At 37.4% G+C, this 19,715-nt stretch overlaps 1 protein-coding gene across 2 annotated transcripts in view; it reads left to right on the top strand.

Moving 5' to 3' along the window:
- LOC125273870 overlaps positions 1-19,715 on the top strand; it is a 145,345-nt gene that overhangs the window by 116,017 nt on the left and 9,613 nt on the right. For both annotated transcript variants that reach the window (XM_048199631.1, XM_048199630.1), the window contains exon 4: positions 11,348-11,553. In XM_048199631.1, the coding sequence (XP_048055588.1) occupies positions 11,348-11,553 (206 nt within the window). The remainder of the gene's footprint in view (positions 1-11,347; positions 11,554-19,715) is intronic.

The following is a 19,715-nucleotide window of genomic DNA, read 5'->3' on the forward strand; positions in this document are numbered from 1 at the left end:
GTTACAAACCTCCATTTGTATCCTCACAGTCCACCCCCCCACCCCACAATTCTTTCCAGTACTCACATAACAAAAAACAGAGCTGAGTCACCGCAATCCAACACTCTTATCCTGTAAATGTGACACAGTCTGTGAATCTGCCTATCGATCATGACTATTGATTCTGTTTCCCAGGCTTAAAATAATAGTTTCTCTTTTGTTGCCGTATTAATGATTAGACAGAAAAGAATCTCTAAAGTGCTGCAGCTGCTCCTTGATTGATCACTGGAGATATCACTGTCCCCAAGACAAAGTTTTCTCCAGCTTTCATTATCTGAATTGAGTAACTTATCCGATTATGGAGGTTCACTTGATTGCGATGCACTATCTGCCATTAATTTAATAGGGAGCATGAGCAGATTGTAAGGTTTGAGACGGGGCTTTGGTAATAGGTCCCGCACTTCCACGAGCCTCCTGTTTCAGCTTCTGGTTGACATTTGGACGATATGTGATGAACAGATTTGTTTAGAGTGGCGCTGTTGACCTCTGCAATTTGGTCACCTGGGCACAGACAGGAGAGGGGAGGGCTGGATTGAATATTAATAGTTATAAGGCCGAGACGGAAGGTTAGTAGTTTTTTTTTTTTTTTTTTAGCCATTTCACCATTTTATCCAGAACGACCAGCCGCTAAACCCTTGAGTGAGCTCAATAGACGGACTCATGTAGCCAATGAAGACAGGTGGCAATAATCCTGCTAAGAGACAGATCTGAAAGCACTCATACAAAACCAATTTCGGCTGCTCTCCATTTGTCAAAAGCTCATCAGAGTGAGGGACGAGAGCACTGAGGCCGCGTGGCTGCAGAATCACTTCACTCCTGATTGCCTTGTCAGGGCACCTTATCCTCCTGAGAATGACATAACCGCCCCTCTCGAACACACACACTCTTACCTAGGTGCTACTATCTCAAACTGCTATTTCCAAAAAAATCGTCCATCTTACAGTCTCTTTCAGCACCTTATAAGACCTACACTGTTAACCCTAATAAGCTGACATATCTTACAAAATGTTGAGGTAATAAGTTGCAACTCATTCAGTTTAAATTCAGCCTAAAGGGTTAGTTCACCCAAAATATGAAAATTCTGTCATTAATTACTCACCCTCATGTCGTTCCACACCCGTAAGACCTTCGTTCATCTTCAGAACACAAATTAAGATGTTTTTTTATAAAATCCGATGGCTCAGTGAGGCCTGCATTGCCAGCAAGACAATTAACACATTCAGATGCCCAGAAAGCTACTAAACGCGTATTTAAAACAGTTCATGTGACCACAGTGGTTCAACCTTAAAGGTCCCGTTCTTCGTGATCCCATGTTTCAAACTTTAGTTAGTGTGTAATGTTGTTGTTAGAGTATAAATAAAATCTGTAAAATTTTAAAGCTCAAAGTTCAATGCCAAGCGAGATATTTTATTTAACAGAAGTCGCCTACATCGAACGGCCAGTTTGGACTACATCCCTCTACTTCCTTCTTTAATGACGTCACTAAAACAGTTTTTTGACTAACCTCCGCCCACAGGAATACACAAGAGTTGCGTTTGTAGAGTGTGTTTGTCGCCATGTCGTCGAAACGCTGTTATTTTCATCCCGCAGTCCAATCACCGGGTCTGATTCCGGCTCAAATTGATAGGGTAAAATTAAAGACATGTTTACAATAACACTGAGCGCGTGCATCTCCACGTTATGGTAAGAGGCGTGACCTTTCCGGGCAAGATGCGCTAAACTGCTGTCGAATCACAACACAGGAACCGCTGGCACAATCAGAACTCGTTACGTATTTCTGAAGGAGGGACTTCATAGAACAAGGAAGTCATCAGCCCGTTTTTATGACAGTGGAAACAGCGGTATACAGATAAGTAAATTGTGTGAAAAATACTGTGTTTTTTTACACGCGAAACATGAACACATGTTATATTGCACACTATAAACACAATCAAAGCTTCAAAAAACCACGAAAAACGGGACCTTTAATGATATGAAGCGACAAGGATACTTTTTGTGCGCCAAAAAAACAAAATAACGACTTTATTCAACAATATCTAGTGATGGGTGATTTCAAAACACTGCTTCATGAAGATTCTAAGCTTTATGAATCTTTTGTTTCGAATCAGTGGTCCGGAGCGTGTATCAAACTGCTAATGTCACGCCCCCCAGTGGTGAACCATTGAAATTTTGAAACACTTATGGTGAAACATAGCAGTGTTTCCTGAAATCACGTGACTTTGGCAGATTTGAAACAAAAGATTCGTAAAGCTTATTTAGTTTTTTTGGTGCACAAAAAGTATTCTCGTAACTTCATTGCTTTAAGGTTGAACCACTGTGGTCACATGAACTGTTTTAAATATGTCTTTAGTAGCTTTTTGGGCATTGAAAGTGTTAATTGTCTTGCTGGCAATGAAGGCCTCACTGAGCCATCGGATTTTATCAAAAATATATTGTGTTCTGAAGATGAACGATGGTCTTACGGGTGTGGAACGACATGAGGGTGAGTAATTAATGACATAATTTTCATTTTTGGGTGAACTAACCCTTTAATTTAATCAGTTATTGAGTTCCTGTAACTTTTTTCTATAAAGAACAATGAACTTTCCGTAATATTTGAGTGAAATGAACTCATTTAATTTAATTTCACTGTTCGATTTTAAAGTGTAAAAGTCAAACCTCTTGGTCCAGGAACTACTACAGTCTTGTTCATGAAAGAACCTGGACAAAGCAGAAGATGACATATAGGTGGACTTCTTTCATGTCAGAATAGATCACATCAGGTGGCAGAAATGACCCTTCGGTGCATGGAACCCTTCTAGTGCTCATGCTAAAGTGCTGCCACTTATCTCCTCCAGACCTCTCCATCTGTTTACCTCCCTCTTCCCCCACTGAGATGGACGGAGGTATAGCAAAGCGGATGGTGGGATGGGTGGATGGAAAGAGGGAAGGAGGGAGGGAAACCTTAATGAAAGCGGAGATTCCAGGCAGCCTGCTGGTTCTCATCAATCAGCCGTGTGCTTTGGAAGTGTAATCCGAGGGAGGGGGAGAGGCATCAGGCTTTTAATCTCTATTAGTTAATGGACTCTACTCTCATGCTTCAGGAACGTTAGACTGTCGGTCTGCAAACAACGCACAAGCTCATTTCAGAGGCTCTATCGGAGCTCCTGTTCCTGAGCAAAACTTCGAAATGCTGTTGGAAAATGTGTAATCTTAAATTAGTAATGTGACTATAAAGCTTCCTTTGTACGCAAGTAGTACATTTTTGGGGATATTTTTGTATTAATTAGTTTTTATGGGTAATTTGTGGTACGTTTTCGCCATAGGGTGGAGATTTCGGGTGCTTTTGGGTGGCTTAGCAAGGCGTTGCCAGTTGTTGAATTAATTTGACTAAAGGTTTATTTTTATTTTTTATGAGAGACTGCTTGTGAGTGAGCCAAAGAGGCAAAGCTGTCGTGAAACTTGTCATTTCTGGTTCCCAGAAGTATTTTGCAGCACTCGGATATGTTCCATTAGCGCTGTATGTTTTGCAGAACAACTTGCGCTCGGAACATCACAGTGCGCTCTGGGGTCGTTTTTCTATAGGCCCCTGGTGTTAATGAAACAGTTTAAATGTGCTCTCATCCTTGGGAGACAGGGAATTAGGCAGAGCCACATCCATCCGATTCAATTATAAATTAAATTGACTAACGAACCGTAAATCATTATGCAAACCAATTGCTTACAATAATTTGTTTTGTTTTGTTTTGTTTTTTTTGTTTTTACAAAAATATGGAAAATAAAAACAAAAATGATTATAACACTTCAGTTCTTGAATGTAAAGGCTTTTAAAAAACTTACTTCTTTCCCTTCATTGAACTCCATCTAAATTTTCTACCATAATATTGTAACATCTGTAATTTGGCATTGTTTTTATTACTGCACTACTGAATCAGATGTCAATTGTTTATTTGTAAAAAAAAAAAAAATAATTAAATAATTAAATAACTTTTTTAAAGAAATAGTTCACCAAAAACTGAAAACGTTGTCATTGGAAAAAAAAAAATTTTTTTTACAATAAATCCACATAGAAAACAGCTATTTGACTGTATTTTCGATCAAATAATGTTGTAACTCAGGCAATGTCACAATGTCCAATCTGCGCCAAACTTCACATGTTTGAGAACAGTCCTGCCCTGAACACAATGACAATACCCTGGCTACTTCTTTAATATAATGAAAGTGAATGAGAACTAAGGCAGAAAGTATACTTCATTTTTTAGCGTATGCGTACATTCAAAAGCACAGCCTTACAAAGTATACTTCACTTGACTCATTGCAATACCTCTATGAGTTACAACCCATATAAACATCTTTGTATTCTTTCATGCTAGAGTTGTACAAATGAGGGTACTTTCTAACCTCTTCGTACAATCTCTCATCTAGGTAGGCCTCCATTGTATCTGTAGCTTGCATGCGTTCCTGTCTGTTCTGTTTATGCAGTTTTTCTTCGACTACCTTGTGAATCAAGGCCCCCAGGGCACGGTTGCCTTGTGGATAAAGTAAGTACTGCAAAAAAAAAAAAAGAATGTGGATGTGCGACCTGCGCGTACAAAGTAGGCTGATGCTGACCCTCACGTACACGTAAAAAGTGAAGTTTGTCCTTAAGGCTGTCAAGCTCCAAAACACACCATAAAAGTATCAAAAAATGCCATAAGATTCTGTTTTCTAAGTTATCTGAATTCAGTACTTATTTGTGTTAGGAACACGTGCATTTTTCACTGAAAATCTGGCCTTGTGGAGACCATTTGTAATAAGACCATTTGTGTAGCAGTGTGCAATTCAAGAATGAATCACTCGAGGTTCACAAAACCAGCCTGAATGGTTCGGTCATGAATCTGACTGATCCAGTTCTTGAGTTCTAACTGGATTGGAAGATTATCGGTGAATAATGACTTAAATTTCCATCTGTTTGTCACACAAAGCTATTATATGTCTTTAGAAGACTTTATATTTTTTATGATAATTTTCTGGTGCTTTCTGTCCACTGCCCACTTTTAAAGTAAGTGGAACCTCTCAGCAAACCGTCAGTATTCACTTAGGCAATGAGTCTTTGATGCTGTAGTAAAGTTGTCTCTCTGTACCTTGTAGTGGTCACAAAGTGTTCACTTCAGGGCCTATCCTCTTTCCTGTCAGATTCAGACAGGTCCTCTGATCAACTTATGCTAATGCTGGTCTAACAAAGCCCTCCACTCCCACGCCAACACAGCAATGTCTATGCAAAACAGCAGCCAGAGGGAGAGGACAAAATATATTCATGTTTTTTTTTTTTCCTCCACCCTTCTTTTCCAACTCTGTCCTTTCTCTCCGGGGTGTTTTTTTTTTTTTATCTTTCCTTTCACTTGACCATTTGTGCTTTTTGTTTCTTTCTTCAGCCGACATCATTTACAGCATGTTAAAAGATGAACTGTGCCCCTCTTGTAGATTTGATCAGTCGTTATGAGTTCCCCTGAGAGAAATGGACTCCGTATCCCAGCGTACCTAGATTGACAATGGTTCTGTGCTGATTGTACATCAGCAGCAAAGCTTGTGCACTGTTTGGAATTTTTTTTTTTTTTTTTTTTTTTTTTGTGCATGCTTTATTTTGCAAAGAGGACATCTTGTAAATATAGAAACAAATTAATAATATATGTATAGTTAGGCCCTCAGGTGAAATGCATTTCCAAAAATGATGTCGTATATACGTAATGCACAAATGTAGAAAATGTATTTGGGTTGCCTTATTAATATGGATCATAGAAGAATGTGTAGTGTCCTACTTCCAAGATGTTGGCTTTTAAATAATCCCAATAGGCCTTGTGTCGCCTAATTGATTGATTGGGATAGCTCCTAAAGGTCATTTTCATAAAGCATTAGGAGGTGATGAACACAATGCTGTCTGTGATTGTTAACCAAGAGTTAATTTATTACAACAAGCATACTAACTATGTAGTTATACTGGATTACCTACTAAAGATGATACAAATTCGCACCATTTGGGATAATAAGATGTTTAATTATCCACCACTATTTTGAATACCTAATTACATATAAAGCATCTCTTTTATCAAATGAGATGCCTGACCCAGTTCATTTTTCCTTTACTTCCACTTTATTGCACATATGTATTCATAACATGTAAAGAGGTCATGTATCAAAAGCTGCAAGAACAATTTTCACATTCATTACCCATTAGAGAGCTAATCTGTATCAACTTATAGCTGGTTTGAGTTTATCCCACTTCAATATGAGAGGCACATCTACAGTAATTGCTTTATTAAGGTTAAAAATTTACATTAAGAGGGATTTTTACTATTGCGGTGACTATAGGCCTATATATGTATAGTTCTACTCAGTTCTACTCAGTCACGTGTTTTCACTTGTCATCATCTATCATCACTTTTTTATAAAAAAAAATACTTCAGTATTTTTCCAAAAGAAGAAAAAAGGTTTACATCCAATAGTTCTATTCTAGAAGGAACAGAAAAAAACATTGAAACCCACAAGACCATCTTTTCCACTGCTTGTCTCAATAATGCTGCTTCTTATCTTTAGGTCTTCCAGGGTAATCAAATTTTCCTGCTGTATTTTGTGACCCTTTTGCAGTGCTTTTAACCCAGACCGAGTCTCCTTAGCCTTGATAGAGCCATTGTTTAAATACAAATATGACAGGGGCCCAGGGGCATATTGAGAGGATAGAGATACAAGGCTAACAGCTGCACAGTAGTGCTCCATTTCACTGCTCACCCGTTTAAAAAACTTTTAACGGTCTATGCCATCTTGCCTCTGATTATTTAAGACAAAGACACTGACCCATTCTCTCCACCCTTATCTTTCCCTGAATGTTCCTTTTCCTTTACTGCCCCACCATTAGAAGTCTCACATTGTTCAACAACATATTACCTCTCAGAAGCGTTTACCTTGGGAATTGTGTCCATTAGCTTTAGAAGATGGAAAATATGTTTCTTTTTTTAACAAATAGCATCTCAGCTCCTTGTATCTATTCAGCTCAAGCATAAAGGCAGACATTTTTCCTCAATAAGTTGAAGTGGATAAATAAAAGCAGGACTATTTTGACTTTAGAATGGCAGCTTTTTCCTTTAAATTCTTGGAAAATTCTCAGTAAGAATGTCTTCATAGCGGCAATATCTTGGCTACTTCAAGTTAGGGTTGGGTAGTATGCTGGTATACAGCTTTTTTTTTCTTTTCTTTTTTTACTAAAAAGAAAACTAAATGTTTGCGTATGGCATGTAGGAACTGAATTTGGGTTTGGCTTAGGGAAAGAAGTACATGAGGGTGAAGGAAATCAGCTAAATTAAAACTCCAGAGCATATTAACAAGCATGACGGTCCAGACAGGCCCCGTACTTTCCAATGCCCCCTATTCTTGGGTTATGTAAATACCCCCTTAAATGTACTCAAAACACACAGCCCCCATTAAAAACAGCAGCTTCAAACCATCATCAAGTCAAACCTAAATCCATTTATTCCTCAGTTCTCTTGTGGGACTGCAGGCAATCATGCATCCATATATAGAAACCAGTCTAACTGTGCTACTAATGCCATGACTAAATAAACTCTAATATTACACCTGGAGAACAGCAATGCAAAACACCCAGAGGAGCAAAGGTCAAGCAAAGCTCGTGATGTAAAGACTATCTAGTGTTTATATTCAGATGAAGGAGGGTTGTTTGAATGAAGATTAGGCTGATATGGGGGTTATGTAGCTACACTATAGTTTTGAACCACATGGAGGGAGAAAAGGCCATTCAGGAAATATCTGTGTGCTAGTGGAACAGCTTCTCCTCTCACGGCCCATATCTGTTTGCTGTAGGAATCTAGCCTGTTTATATTTGTCCGACTTTGATGTTGATTTTTTTATTTTTTTTTTTCCAGCGAGATCCTGAAAAGCTCCACATGTTGGTTTGTATCTGTTGCTGTATGTGCCTCAGATCATGGCAGCTCTTGTACGCTTCCACAAGTGGGCACCCACTTTACCTCTGTAAATTAATTAGCTTCGGTGCGGAAATAAAAGCAGGTGAAAGTTCAGGGTCTGCCTGGGATGATTCGAATCAGGTCCCTCTGAAGCTCTCTTTCCTTCTTTCTCTCTCTCTCTCTGTTTTTCTCCATCTGGCTGAAGGGCAGAGTCAAACATAGAGGCTGAGAAATGAAGATGGATGCGTCCCACTATCAGGAAAGCACTTACTGCAGTTTGATGCAACCTTAAACAGTGCAGATAGTTCAGTGGCACTTGCCACAAAGAATCTAATTAATGAATAGCTGTTCTAACACAAGTGAGGCGGCGGTATGCATTTGCAGATGAGGCAGGGACACTAATTAAATGCTGTTCCAGATATCACACCAGGAGTGGTTAGCTTGTCAGGCTTTATTCTTTTTTTTTTTTTTTCTCAAGTTTCTTTTTTCAAGGGGAATTTTTTACTCCTCATCCACAAAAACACATATGAGGACTGAGATGCGAAGTTGTAGGTGGAATAAAGACCCGTTCTATTATGCTGTAGGTGAGCTTTCTGTGTGGCCTACAAAAATCCTCTGTTTGGTTTATATTTATGAGATGAATTGAGGATGTGGTGATCTATTCATCTACTTCCTCAGAGTAAATACTTTCCTGTAAAATATTTTGTGGTTATTAAATTTCTCACCAACTCGGATATTAATTTGGTAAGTGGCAAGAATATTAATAAAACAGGCTATAAAACAAAATGTCAGCGACAAAGTGCCTGAGGGCGCAGGAGTACACACACACACACACACACACATACACACACATACACACGCAATGTGTGGCCGTGACAGAGTTCTCCATGCCTGAAGCCAAGGCGAGAGAGAGAGAGAGAGAAAGAGAGAGAGAGAGAACAGGTGTGAAGCCACAAGCTGTAGTCAGGAGGGATGTTTAGCCTCACAAAGGCGGCTTGTTTGTTTTCTGTGGAGCCCTAATGACTGGGCCTCAGGATACGGAACAAAAACAGAAAAGCATACTTCTATAAAAGCTTTTCTGATATTCTATCTGAAATATTTTGATTGCTGATATGATTCAAGTTTCTTGTATTCAAATTACAATATTGTTTAACTAGCTATTTTTTTTAAACTGTTTACACTGCAAACAGTAAATATGTGTACTTGTTATCTTAAGGATCAAGATCTGATCTGACCTTTAAAACATTCATTCCTTGATGTAACCCAAGGAGGTTTGTAATATTTATCGATATATAATTTTTTAATTGCCAACAATTAAATGAAGAGAGAGGCTTTTTGGATCCAGATGTTTGAAAGTTTGTCACATATGCGTTCCCTGTGACAGAGGAATTCTTCCATCTGCATCCAATTCACACAGAAGGTGTCGAACAAAGTACTAATATTCTCAAACAGGGAGGGCAATGTTTTGAAAGCGCCTCAGAGTCACAATATTTACTCTTTTCAGCCTACATATTAAAGGGTTAGTTCACCCAAAAATGAAAATTCTGTCATTTATGACTCACCCTCATGTTGTTCTACACCCATAAGACTTTCGTTCATCTTCGGAACACAAATGAAGATCTTTTTGATGAAATCTGAGAGCTTTCTGTCCCTTCATTGACAGCTATGCAAATGAAACTTTGACACTTCAAAAAGTTCATAAACAGATCGTAAAACTAATATATATAAATAGAGTGGTTTAGTCCAGATTTTCTGAAGAGACTCAATTGCTTTATATGATAAAGACATATTTATTTTAGGCTTTTCACATATGAACATTGATCAGCGAACATAAACAGAAGCTCAATCGAATCTGATTGACTCACAAGAATAATAAGAATGGTTCTTGCACGTCATGCGAACATGCTTGCGCTTCTGTTGGTTTACCACAACTGATGTATGCGTTTATGAATGTGCATAAAATCCTAAATTCAATCTGTTCATCATATAAAGTGATTGTTTCTCTTCAGAAATTTTTTGGACTAAACCACTCAATTCATATGGATTAGTTTTACGATCTCTTTATGAATTTTCTGAAGCGTCAAAGAGTCATTTGCATAACTGTCAACAGAAGGACAGAAAGCTCTCAGATTTCATCAAAAGATCCTCATTTGTGTTCTGAATATGAACAAAAGTCTTATGGGTTTGGAACGACATGAAGGTGAATAATTAATGACAGAATTTTCTTTTTTTTGGTGAACTAACCATTTAAGCTGGGATAGTAAAAAAGTATTTTAACATTATACACTTCAACTATATATGACAAAGCCAATTTTCTTAAAGGTGCCCAAGAATGCTTTTTCACAAGATGTAATATAAGTCTAAGGTGTCCCCTGAATGTGTCTGTGAGGTTTCAGCTCAAAATACCCCTTAAAAAAAAAATTTTTTTAACTGCCTATTTTGGGGCATCATTAACTATGCACTGATTTTTTCAGCGGGCCGCCCCTTTAATTCACGTGCTCCCTGCCACACGAGCTCTCGATTATATTACAGCACATTTACAAAGTTCACACAGCTAATATAACCCTCAAATGGATCTTTACAAGATGTTCGTCATGCGTGCTGTATGCATGCTTCGAATTATGTGAGTAAAGTATTTATTTTGATGTTTATATTTGATTCTCTATGAGTTTGAGGCTGTGTTCCGTGGCTAACGGCTAATGCTACACTGTTGGAGAGATTTATAAAGAATGAAGTTGTTTATGAATTATACAGACTGCAAGTGTTTAAAAATGAAAATAGCGACGGCTCTTGTCTCTGTGAATTCAGTAAGAAACGATGGTAACTTTAACCTCATTTAACAGTACATTAGCAACATGCTAACGAAACATTTAGATAGACAATTTACAAATATCACTAAAAATATCATGATATCATGGATCATGTCAGTTATTATTGCTCCATCTGCCATTTTCGCTGTTGTTCTTGCTTGCTTACCTAGTCTGTTGATTCACCTGTGCACAGATTCAGACGTTAATACTGGCTGCCCTTGTCTAATGCCTTTCATAATGTTGGGAACATGGGCTGGCATATGCAAATATTGGGGCGTACACCCCGACTGTTACGTAACAGTCGGTGTTATGTTGAGATCCGCGTGTTTTCCGGAAGTCTTTTAAACAAATGAGATTTACATAAGAAAGAGAAAGCAATGGAGTTTGAAAGTCAATGTATGTCTTTTTCATGTACTGAACTCTTGTTATTCAACTATGCCGAGGTAAATTCAAATTTTTTATCTAGGGCACCTTTAAATCAGATGTTTCATAAATCATCCCCTGCTTTAATTGCACCCTTCCTGTTTATCCTTCAGTAATGAGACTTCCTGTCCATGTCTCCCTCAGTATCAGCTGCAGAGATGTGTTCCCTGGCGGACCGTGGCCTCTCAGTGGCAGACCTGGCCCATTCTAGCCATCGCTGTTCTCCTGCTGGCTCTGGTGCCATACGTGGTGTATCGGATGATGACTGCTTTTGAAAATCCCCCTCCACACTCGCTCTTCAAGTCTGCTGCAATCTGCTTCGGGCTGCTTAGCGAAGCCCTGTTGATCAAGTGAGTACCAGCTAAGCTTTGTTGATACCTGTCTTGTGGCTAAACACCTGGGTGAGAACGTTCCCAATAATAATAATAAAAATAAATAAATAAATAAAAAAACCTCGCTATTCTGGTTCAACCTGTTTTAGAGATGGATAGGGAGACTAAAATTAATTTAATAACTGAGGCTCAGAGTTGGCAGGAGGTGTGCACATCTGTGGCTCTCTAATTATAGAAATGACAATAAACCATGTGACACCATTTGCAAACTCCAACTACCTTGTGACATCAGAAAACGAGAAGGGGAGTTCGAGACCACCACTGTTTTATTTCTTCCAGCTCTTCTCAAACAATGCATATCTATCTGTATGTGTGTTTAAAGTGTGTATGTGTGTGTTGGATTAAACAACCCTTTCATATTTCATTATGACCAGATGGCTTCTCCGACTGTTGTATGTATGTGTGCATGTATGTGTGTACCATATTTGTCAAGGCCACTGTTGCCTCAAGTCATTACTAATGCTTGATTAAAGTTGAGATCAGTTTGATTAGATTTCAATCAGCCGTTTACTATCTCGCTCTTAATTTACTTCTGTATGTTCACCATTATAATCAGTAAAACAATAAGCAAACAGTAGGGAAATGAGATCGCATGAGGTTCCTTTCGTCTATGTTTGTGTATGTAAGTAGGTTATGTAGTGTTATAGAGCCTAATTATCATATTGCGTGAGCAGCAGGAGCGCATGCAATCTTTTTTCTTTAAAAGGACATATGCATTATTAGTATACTCAGTCAAACACACTCAGCTTGGAAATCTAGTCAGTTTTCCTACAGATGGCTGAAGGTGTGCGAGATATTGACATGATCAATGAGGTGTAAAATTAAAAGCTATATTGATCGCATTTCCCCTTCGTTTCAATTTGTTATACATATATATATGGCAACTCGATAGCCAAGCTTAACTAATTTTCCTGTATTTTCCAATGAGTGGAGCATTTGAAGTTAATAGGTAACTCATTTAGATGTTATCAGTAATGACAAGCCATTAGATGAAATACATGACACGTGCAGCTCATGAAATCTGAGCCTGGTGGATATACAGTATTGCTTTTTAAAAAGAAAAGGAATAATGATAATAAAATGTGCAGTATGTGTCCTGTCCACATAAGATGTTTCATATATATTGAATGTGTCATAAACTGATGTTATTAAAAGATCATTCTGTCTGCATAAAAATTTCCTCACTCTTGCATAAGGTCGTTTTGTTTTGCTCGCTGTTGAAAACTTCAGAGTTAGAGAGAAATGAAACTGATGTTTTATTCTTTTGAAGAATAAAAAGAGAAAAAAGAAAAATCCATACAAATCAATAAAACCTATGAGAGCAGCATCCATTACTGTAAAAGCTGTAACAATAATAAAAATGCCCATTTTTTCATCCAGTTGGGCGGTATGGTTGCAAAACCGTTCACATGCTTCCCCTCTGATTCAAAAAACATGTGACAAATCCATAATCCAATAACAGAGAATAGCTTTTTTATGTCTGATTATCTGACTCTCCACGATTTGTATTTCTGTAATGTCTTTCATTTTCACTGAAAAAAAATTACTGTAATTTATATCAAAGCCCATTTTCTGATCGAACAGTAATAAGTTGCTGGGCTCGTCCTGTCAACAACTGACAAGAAAACAAATTTAATCTGAAGTGTTATTTTCCTCAGAGAACAGGTTCATAAAATACATTCATTTCCAACTTATGACAACTGCTCTCTTGCCTGTTTCTGAATCGCTTTATAAAGATCTGCAATGAACAGGTCATAAAGAGAGGCCGGGTGTTTGTGAAAAGAAGCAGCTTCATCCTGTTGCTCCCGAACGTCGCTGTTTATTTTGCCTTTATTTGAAGACAAGCCTTCATTTGTCGCATTTGTATTTGATTTCTTGAGGTTTGTCTATTTAATTCAGAGAAATAATCTTTGAACATTAAATTTTTGCTTTCAATTAAAGCAAAAAAAACAGGATACACATGCTTTCTCTCCATCTATGCTCTCTCTCTCTCTCTCTCTCTCTTTATCCTACTAGGTTTTATAAGAGTGTTTTTCAGTTTTAATATAAGTAATTGGAAAAATGCTCCGGGTGCTTCGAGTCATTAGTAAATGAGCAGTCTGCTTTTATTAGCATCCGACTTGTAAATAATGCATTAAAATCCTGAAATAAACATGATCAACTCTGCTCAGTATCCATAATGGAAAAAAAACAACAAAAAAAAAACATTGCTTGACTTCCACAATTGAGTCAAGTCATTGAGCGAAATGTGTACATTTAAGATGATATTTGTGGAAACGGTAATGCAAATACAATATCACAGCGGGTGCCTTTTCAGAATAATGAGGGAAATTAAATTTTGTGATATGTACAGTAATTGTTCCAACACACCCCCTCTCTCTTCATTTCTTTGTTTGGGAAAAAAGAAAATTCGGGGCTGTTTGTAATCAAGGAAATAGGGCTTATAGGTTTTCTTATTAAACACTTTTTCAGCAAGGAATGTGCCTTGTGAACTGGTAATTAATATTGTGGCTGGGCTGGTAATTTGCTCTCACGCCATTATACTGTTGTTCCAGCCGTTATCCACGCTAGTAATGAGCTGTAATTTTACAACGGGAAATTGGTTTATGTTTAAACAACACATTAAATTGTTAGAGAGAAGCATCAGGCTAAAGTACTGCATTGCTTTACATATCTCACCTTATATTTTGGGGCCAGGAAAAGGCTTAAAACACAATGTTGTTTTAAGTTCAAAATGTTGTATTAAAATATCTTGGACCTATAAAACATTTGTCCTAGATAAGTACACTTGTCTAATCCATCATGAGTGTAGTTACCACTAGTTCTATAAAGAGAAAGGCCAGTAAAAACATTTGCACACATTACTGCTAATCTGTACTACAGCCTGTTTTGTCAAATACCCATTTGCATAATTTTAAAGTGCCTCTATACACTATTTCCCATGTTAGACGCATATAACTACTATCAAAAGAAATCAGACACAACCAAATCTAAACCTGAAAGATGTAGAATGTCTTTCTCATCTAGACAATGGGATCATCCACACCCTGCCTGAAAATTACTGACCGCAAAATACGACGAATTAAAGAGCAGAAGGAGCTGTTGAATATAATATAATGCCTCTGTGAAAGATGGTTTGGATTCTTTTTAGATTTATAGATTTATTGGTCCAGTGCTCCATCTAAATCAAACTGTGATTAAAAAGGATATACTGTTTTTAACTACAGGTTTAACATAACGTTCAAATGTTTGGGGTCTAAAAAAATGATCAGTTTCCACAAAAATATTAAGCAATACAAATGTTTTCAACATTGATAAAGATGTCACGAGATAAATAAGCTTATTGGAATGATTTCTGAAGGATCGTGTGACACTGAAGACTGAAATAATGGCTGCTGAAATTCATTTTTGCCATCACAAGAATTAATTACATTTTAAAATATACTGAAAAAGAAAAGTTATTTTAGTAATTGTAATAATATTATATTTTAATATTTCACAATATTGCAGTTTTATCAAACAAATGCAGCCTTAGTGAGACTTCTTTCCAAAACTTAAAAAAAAAAAAAAAATTGAGCAAGTACATCAAAAAAAAAAAATGTCTCCTTATGTCAACTTTTGTAACATTCTTATTTTTTTTTATTATTATTATTATTTTCTTCTTCTTTCAAAACAGTGAAAAATTGTTACCTGCTCACTTTATAAAGTACTTTATTCACAAACATTCATCTCTTTTTTTCTTTTAGGAGGAGTGAATTGTGACATATACTGTGATAAAATGATTGTAACCACAGGTAGACTCAACAAGATCTCACAGCAATTCATACGTATTTTACGAGGTGGCTAATTTGTACGAATTCATATGACCTCAGTCATACAAATTTGTTAGTTTTTTGCTAAATCGTACGTATTTTACGAGTTGCCAAATTCGTATGAATTCGTACCAATGACCTACCCCAAACCCTGCCCCTAAACCTACCCGTCACTGGGGTTTAGATAAATCGTATGAATTTGTACGAATTAGTCACCTTGTAAAATACTTACGAATTGGTAATGAGATAGCGTTGGTAGACGCCTCACTGAATCTTATTCATTCAGCTCATGTAATTACCAAAACAACGTTCCTCCGTGAGTAACTTGCAGTCTCAACTGTTAGAGGCCCATTTTTTTCATACTGCACCTTTAAACAGTTACTATTTTTTAAATTATTATTATTTAAGTGCTTTGGTAACACTTTATTTCGATGGTCCACTTTAGACATTCGGCTAACTATGAGTAACTTTGACAACTAACTCTCATTAGAGTATTAGACTGTAATATCTGCTAACACTTTATTTTTATGGTCCCCCAACAGACATTCTGCTAACTATATATAAGTAAATTTGCAACTACGTCAATGTATTCTACTAACCCGAAACCTAACACCTAACCCTAAACCCTAAATTTACAGTCTATTATTGCTCTAACGAGAGTTAGTTGACTTGTAGGTGCAAAGTTACTTAGTAGTATGTCAGTGGACCTTTGAAATAAAGTGTTACCAATGTTTTTCCTCAGCTTCATGTAATATCAGCTTTGACACATTTTAAAAGGAAACCTTTTTTTTAAAAAACCTTTGTTTCTGTGTAAAACACAATGTGTAAGTGTAAAAGGTTTGTCTTACAATCATATTTATATATGTGTGCACACCAATCTGCATGTGCATATGTGATTATAGCAGAGCAGTAGGAGTGCCATTTTGATGCATTGCACCCCAGGTGCAATCTATGCAAATGAGCAGACAATTGTAGCATGTTCGTATAACGAATTCCACCTCTTAATAATTGCATGGGAGTTATTTATTACCAAAAAGCTATCTGATATTTTGTGTAAGATCAGCCTTGTGTAACAAGTTGACATCCCATCTTATTAAGTGTAGCTTGCATAAATGATGTTGTGTGGAGCAAGAACCCCCTATTTGAGGAACTTGAAATGTCCACAGATCTTTCTACTGGCTGAGCATGCAATGTTTTCTGGATACATATTATTTCTCACGTTTACTGTTGTTGGCGCTCTAGTAAAATGGAACCAGCCCAGCAACAACAACAAAAAAAAACCTGTATTTCACGTAATCTGGGACGTACTGTATTTTTCTTTTACCATGCGTAGTTTTGTTCATGGTTTTTGATTTTTATAATTACGCAAGCAGCTTGTACATGTTGGTATATTGACATTCTGTAAGAGTGTCTATGATAAAGAGCAGGAAATATTTTTTTAAAAGTATAGTTTAAAACAAGTGCCAGATTCTTAGTCATGTGCTCTGCGTATCCATGTTAGTTTCGTGTGAATTTGAAAAACTTTTCTACCATATTCATATCTTAATATATCTTTTTTTAAGTTTTAAAATATACTTTTCAAGGTAAAAAGTACTTTTTGTAATATCATCGTTAACCTTTATTTAACCAGGCAAGTCATCTAAGAACGAGATCTTATTTTCAAAAACGTATTGTAAAATGATATTTTACAATCATTTTATATCAATTTTTTTATATTTTATATTCAAATTATCATGTTGATTAGACCATGTGGCTTTTCTGTAGACAAAACCTTTTCAAATAATAATAAACTGCAAAGCACTTTTGTTCTGAGGCCCCGTTTACACTAGTGCGTTTTCGTTTTAAAACAGCGTTTTCGAAAGTCTCCATTTTCAAGGTTCGAAAACGCCGGCATAGTGTAAACAATAGGCGTTTTCAAAATAAAACGGGGTCTGCAGCATTTTTGAAAGTCTCAGTTTTCAAGGTTCGAGTTTAAAACGAAAACGAACTAGTGTAAACACGTTTTTTTTTTTTTTTTTTTTCATCATTATAATATCATGACTGTTATATAACCTTGGCAGTTGTATAACATGTTAATCATATAGAAGAGATGTATTCAATAGATAGGACAAAAAATGAGCATTACATAATTGACCCATCAACCTAAATTGTTGAAGTGACAGATAAATTTGCACAGTAGAGTTACAACCTTCAATGTCAGCAACAACAGACACTGGAAGCATTTTCTCATCCTTTTTAAAAGCCCATAAGCTGGCCCTAATTATACACAATTATATGGCTAGTTGCATTTTATTATTTGCATTTATCATTGTTTTTTTTTTTTTTCCTGCTGTCCTGCGACTCATTCTTGGATTACAACCCACTGCTCTAGTGCAGTTCCATTTATAAGAAACTCCACCGTGACTTTTTGCTCCTTTAAAAAGAACTACAATTGTGGTATGCAAATGGAAATCCAGTCAGCTAATCCATCATCAAACAATAGAGAAGAATTAGACATCAGAATGGGCACTGGAATAGGAAAAGACTGGAACAGGACTCATAATGTTCCCGATGGCTGTGTAATGGCACTCTTTTATTGGGTTATGATGCACTGTCACAATCTGTTTTTCTCCTTAACTTTCACTCATTGGCACTCTTCCTGTCTCGGTCATTTCGGATCTTTATGCCATTTCACTACAATTATCCTCTCATTTCCAGTCTTTGTTTTTCCCGTACCGTGTCTACAGTTGGGAGGTGTGTGCATGTGTGTGTGTGTGCATGAGGCACAGAGAAGGGGATTTGCCCCATGGTGCCCATGCTGCCCCGTGGTGTGCCAGTGTCCTGCTGCCTACTGTCAGGGTGCGTCTCAGTCAGCGAGGACCCTTGGGGGACTGGAGGCCCCGCTTAGGGACCAGCCCCTCCTACTCACCCTCAGCGTCTCATCTGAGCTTCTGTCATCTTAACCTTTGCAAAAGCGCTCGGAGACAACCGTTTAGGAAAACAAAAGAAAAAAAAACACCCTCTTCTCTGCATGTCTCCTGACCTTTCCCTGTTATGTTCATCTCATTTTAGGAAACTACTTATTTATTTATCACAATAGCTTATTAATGTAGGGGGCTGTCGTGGTAATATGCACATTTTGTCCTAAGGCAGAATAAAATTGCAGTGACATTAAAGACATCTGGAAATTGAGGGCATTCTTGGAAACGTTTCGTGGGGATGTGACAGGATTTTTTGACCCTCACACTTCTGTTCAGGCATTTGAAGGTACTGAATGATCTGCTGTAGTCTAGGATCAACGGTGTCGTGGCGTTTCTGAATAACAAAGGTTGTTTGATGCTTTTGTCCTAGCTGATACAGATTCACCCCAGGGTTGAGACCACTCATTCTGTTTGATCTTCAAATCTACCAACAAGTAATAAAGCCCATATATATGACAGAAGAAAATGCCGCCTGATCTGGATGATTAAATTCCACCTCATAAAACTGAACAAACACAGACTGCATTGCACTGTATCTACATGTTGTTTGAGTAGGGCCTGTAATTGTAATGCATTTGCTGATGGTCTGTTAGGTTCAGGCAGCACTCACTGATAAACAATAAGGTTCTTGTGAGTCCCCAGGCTGTGAACAAGTAGAGTCAGATCTTTATCACAACCAATTACTCAGGGTTATGGTCAGGGTCCGGTTGAAGGGGCTGGGGCTTTTCCAAACCTCTCTTCATTCTCTGAACCACCATCCGTCTTCAAGAAAAAAACAATGCTGACACAAATCAATTACTGGCAAAAATACTTTGTTAACTTTGCAAAACCTTAGCTGAAGTGTGAAATTTGGGCTATTGTGACAACGCAACTGCATTTCATGACTTGTTGTTTTCAGACAGGTTTCCCTAATCACTTCCTCAGCCGTTGGTCAAAATTTGGGACGAAGCCTAGTTTTCTGTGTAGGGTTGGTTGTGATGTTTGGTGCCACGGAATCTGGGACCAGAATCTGGCAGTAAGTTTTGGAAGATCATTTTTAGTCCATATCTGCAAGACGGACTTTTCAGGATAGGAGATGGACTAAAAATGAACTCGCACACCTTACTGCCAGATTCCGGTGCCACTTCAAACAGTGGTACAAGATGATGTGGTGCTGGTCCTTCAAGAGTCACTCTCAATCGGTCTATAAAGCCTATAAAAAAAACAGTATTCATGTATTTTACAACACTTCAGCTTGTGATTCTTATTAAGTGAGGGGTCATTTTTTTAGGATTCTTTACCTAACCTAAATCTCTGAGATCCTGACACCTTGCACTTCTGAAGATTCCAGATAGGTTGCAGTTCTGGA

This window comes from Megalobrama amblycephala, linkage group LG8 (genome assembly GCF_018812025.1).
Source record: "Megalobrama amblycephala isolate DHTTF-2021 linkage group LG8, ASM1881202v1, whole genome shotgun sequence".
NCBI lineage: Eukaryota > Metazoa > Chordata > Actinopteri > Cypriniformes > Xenocyprididae > Megalobrama > Megalobrama amblycephala.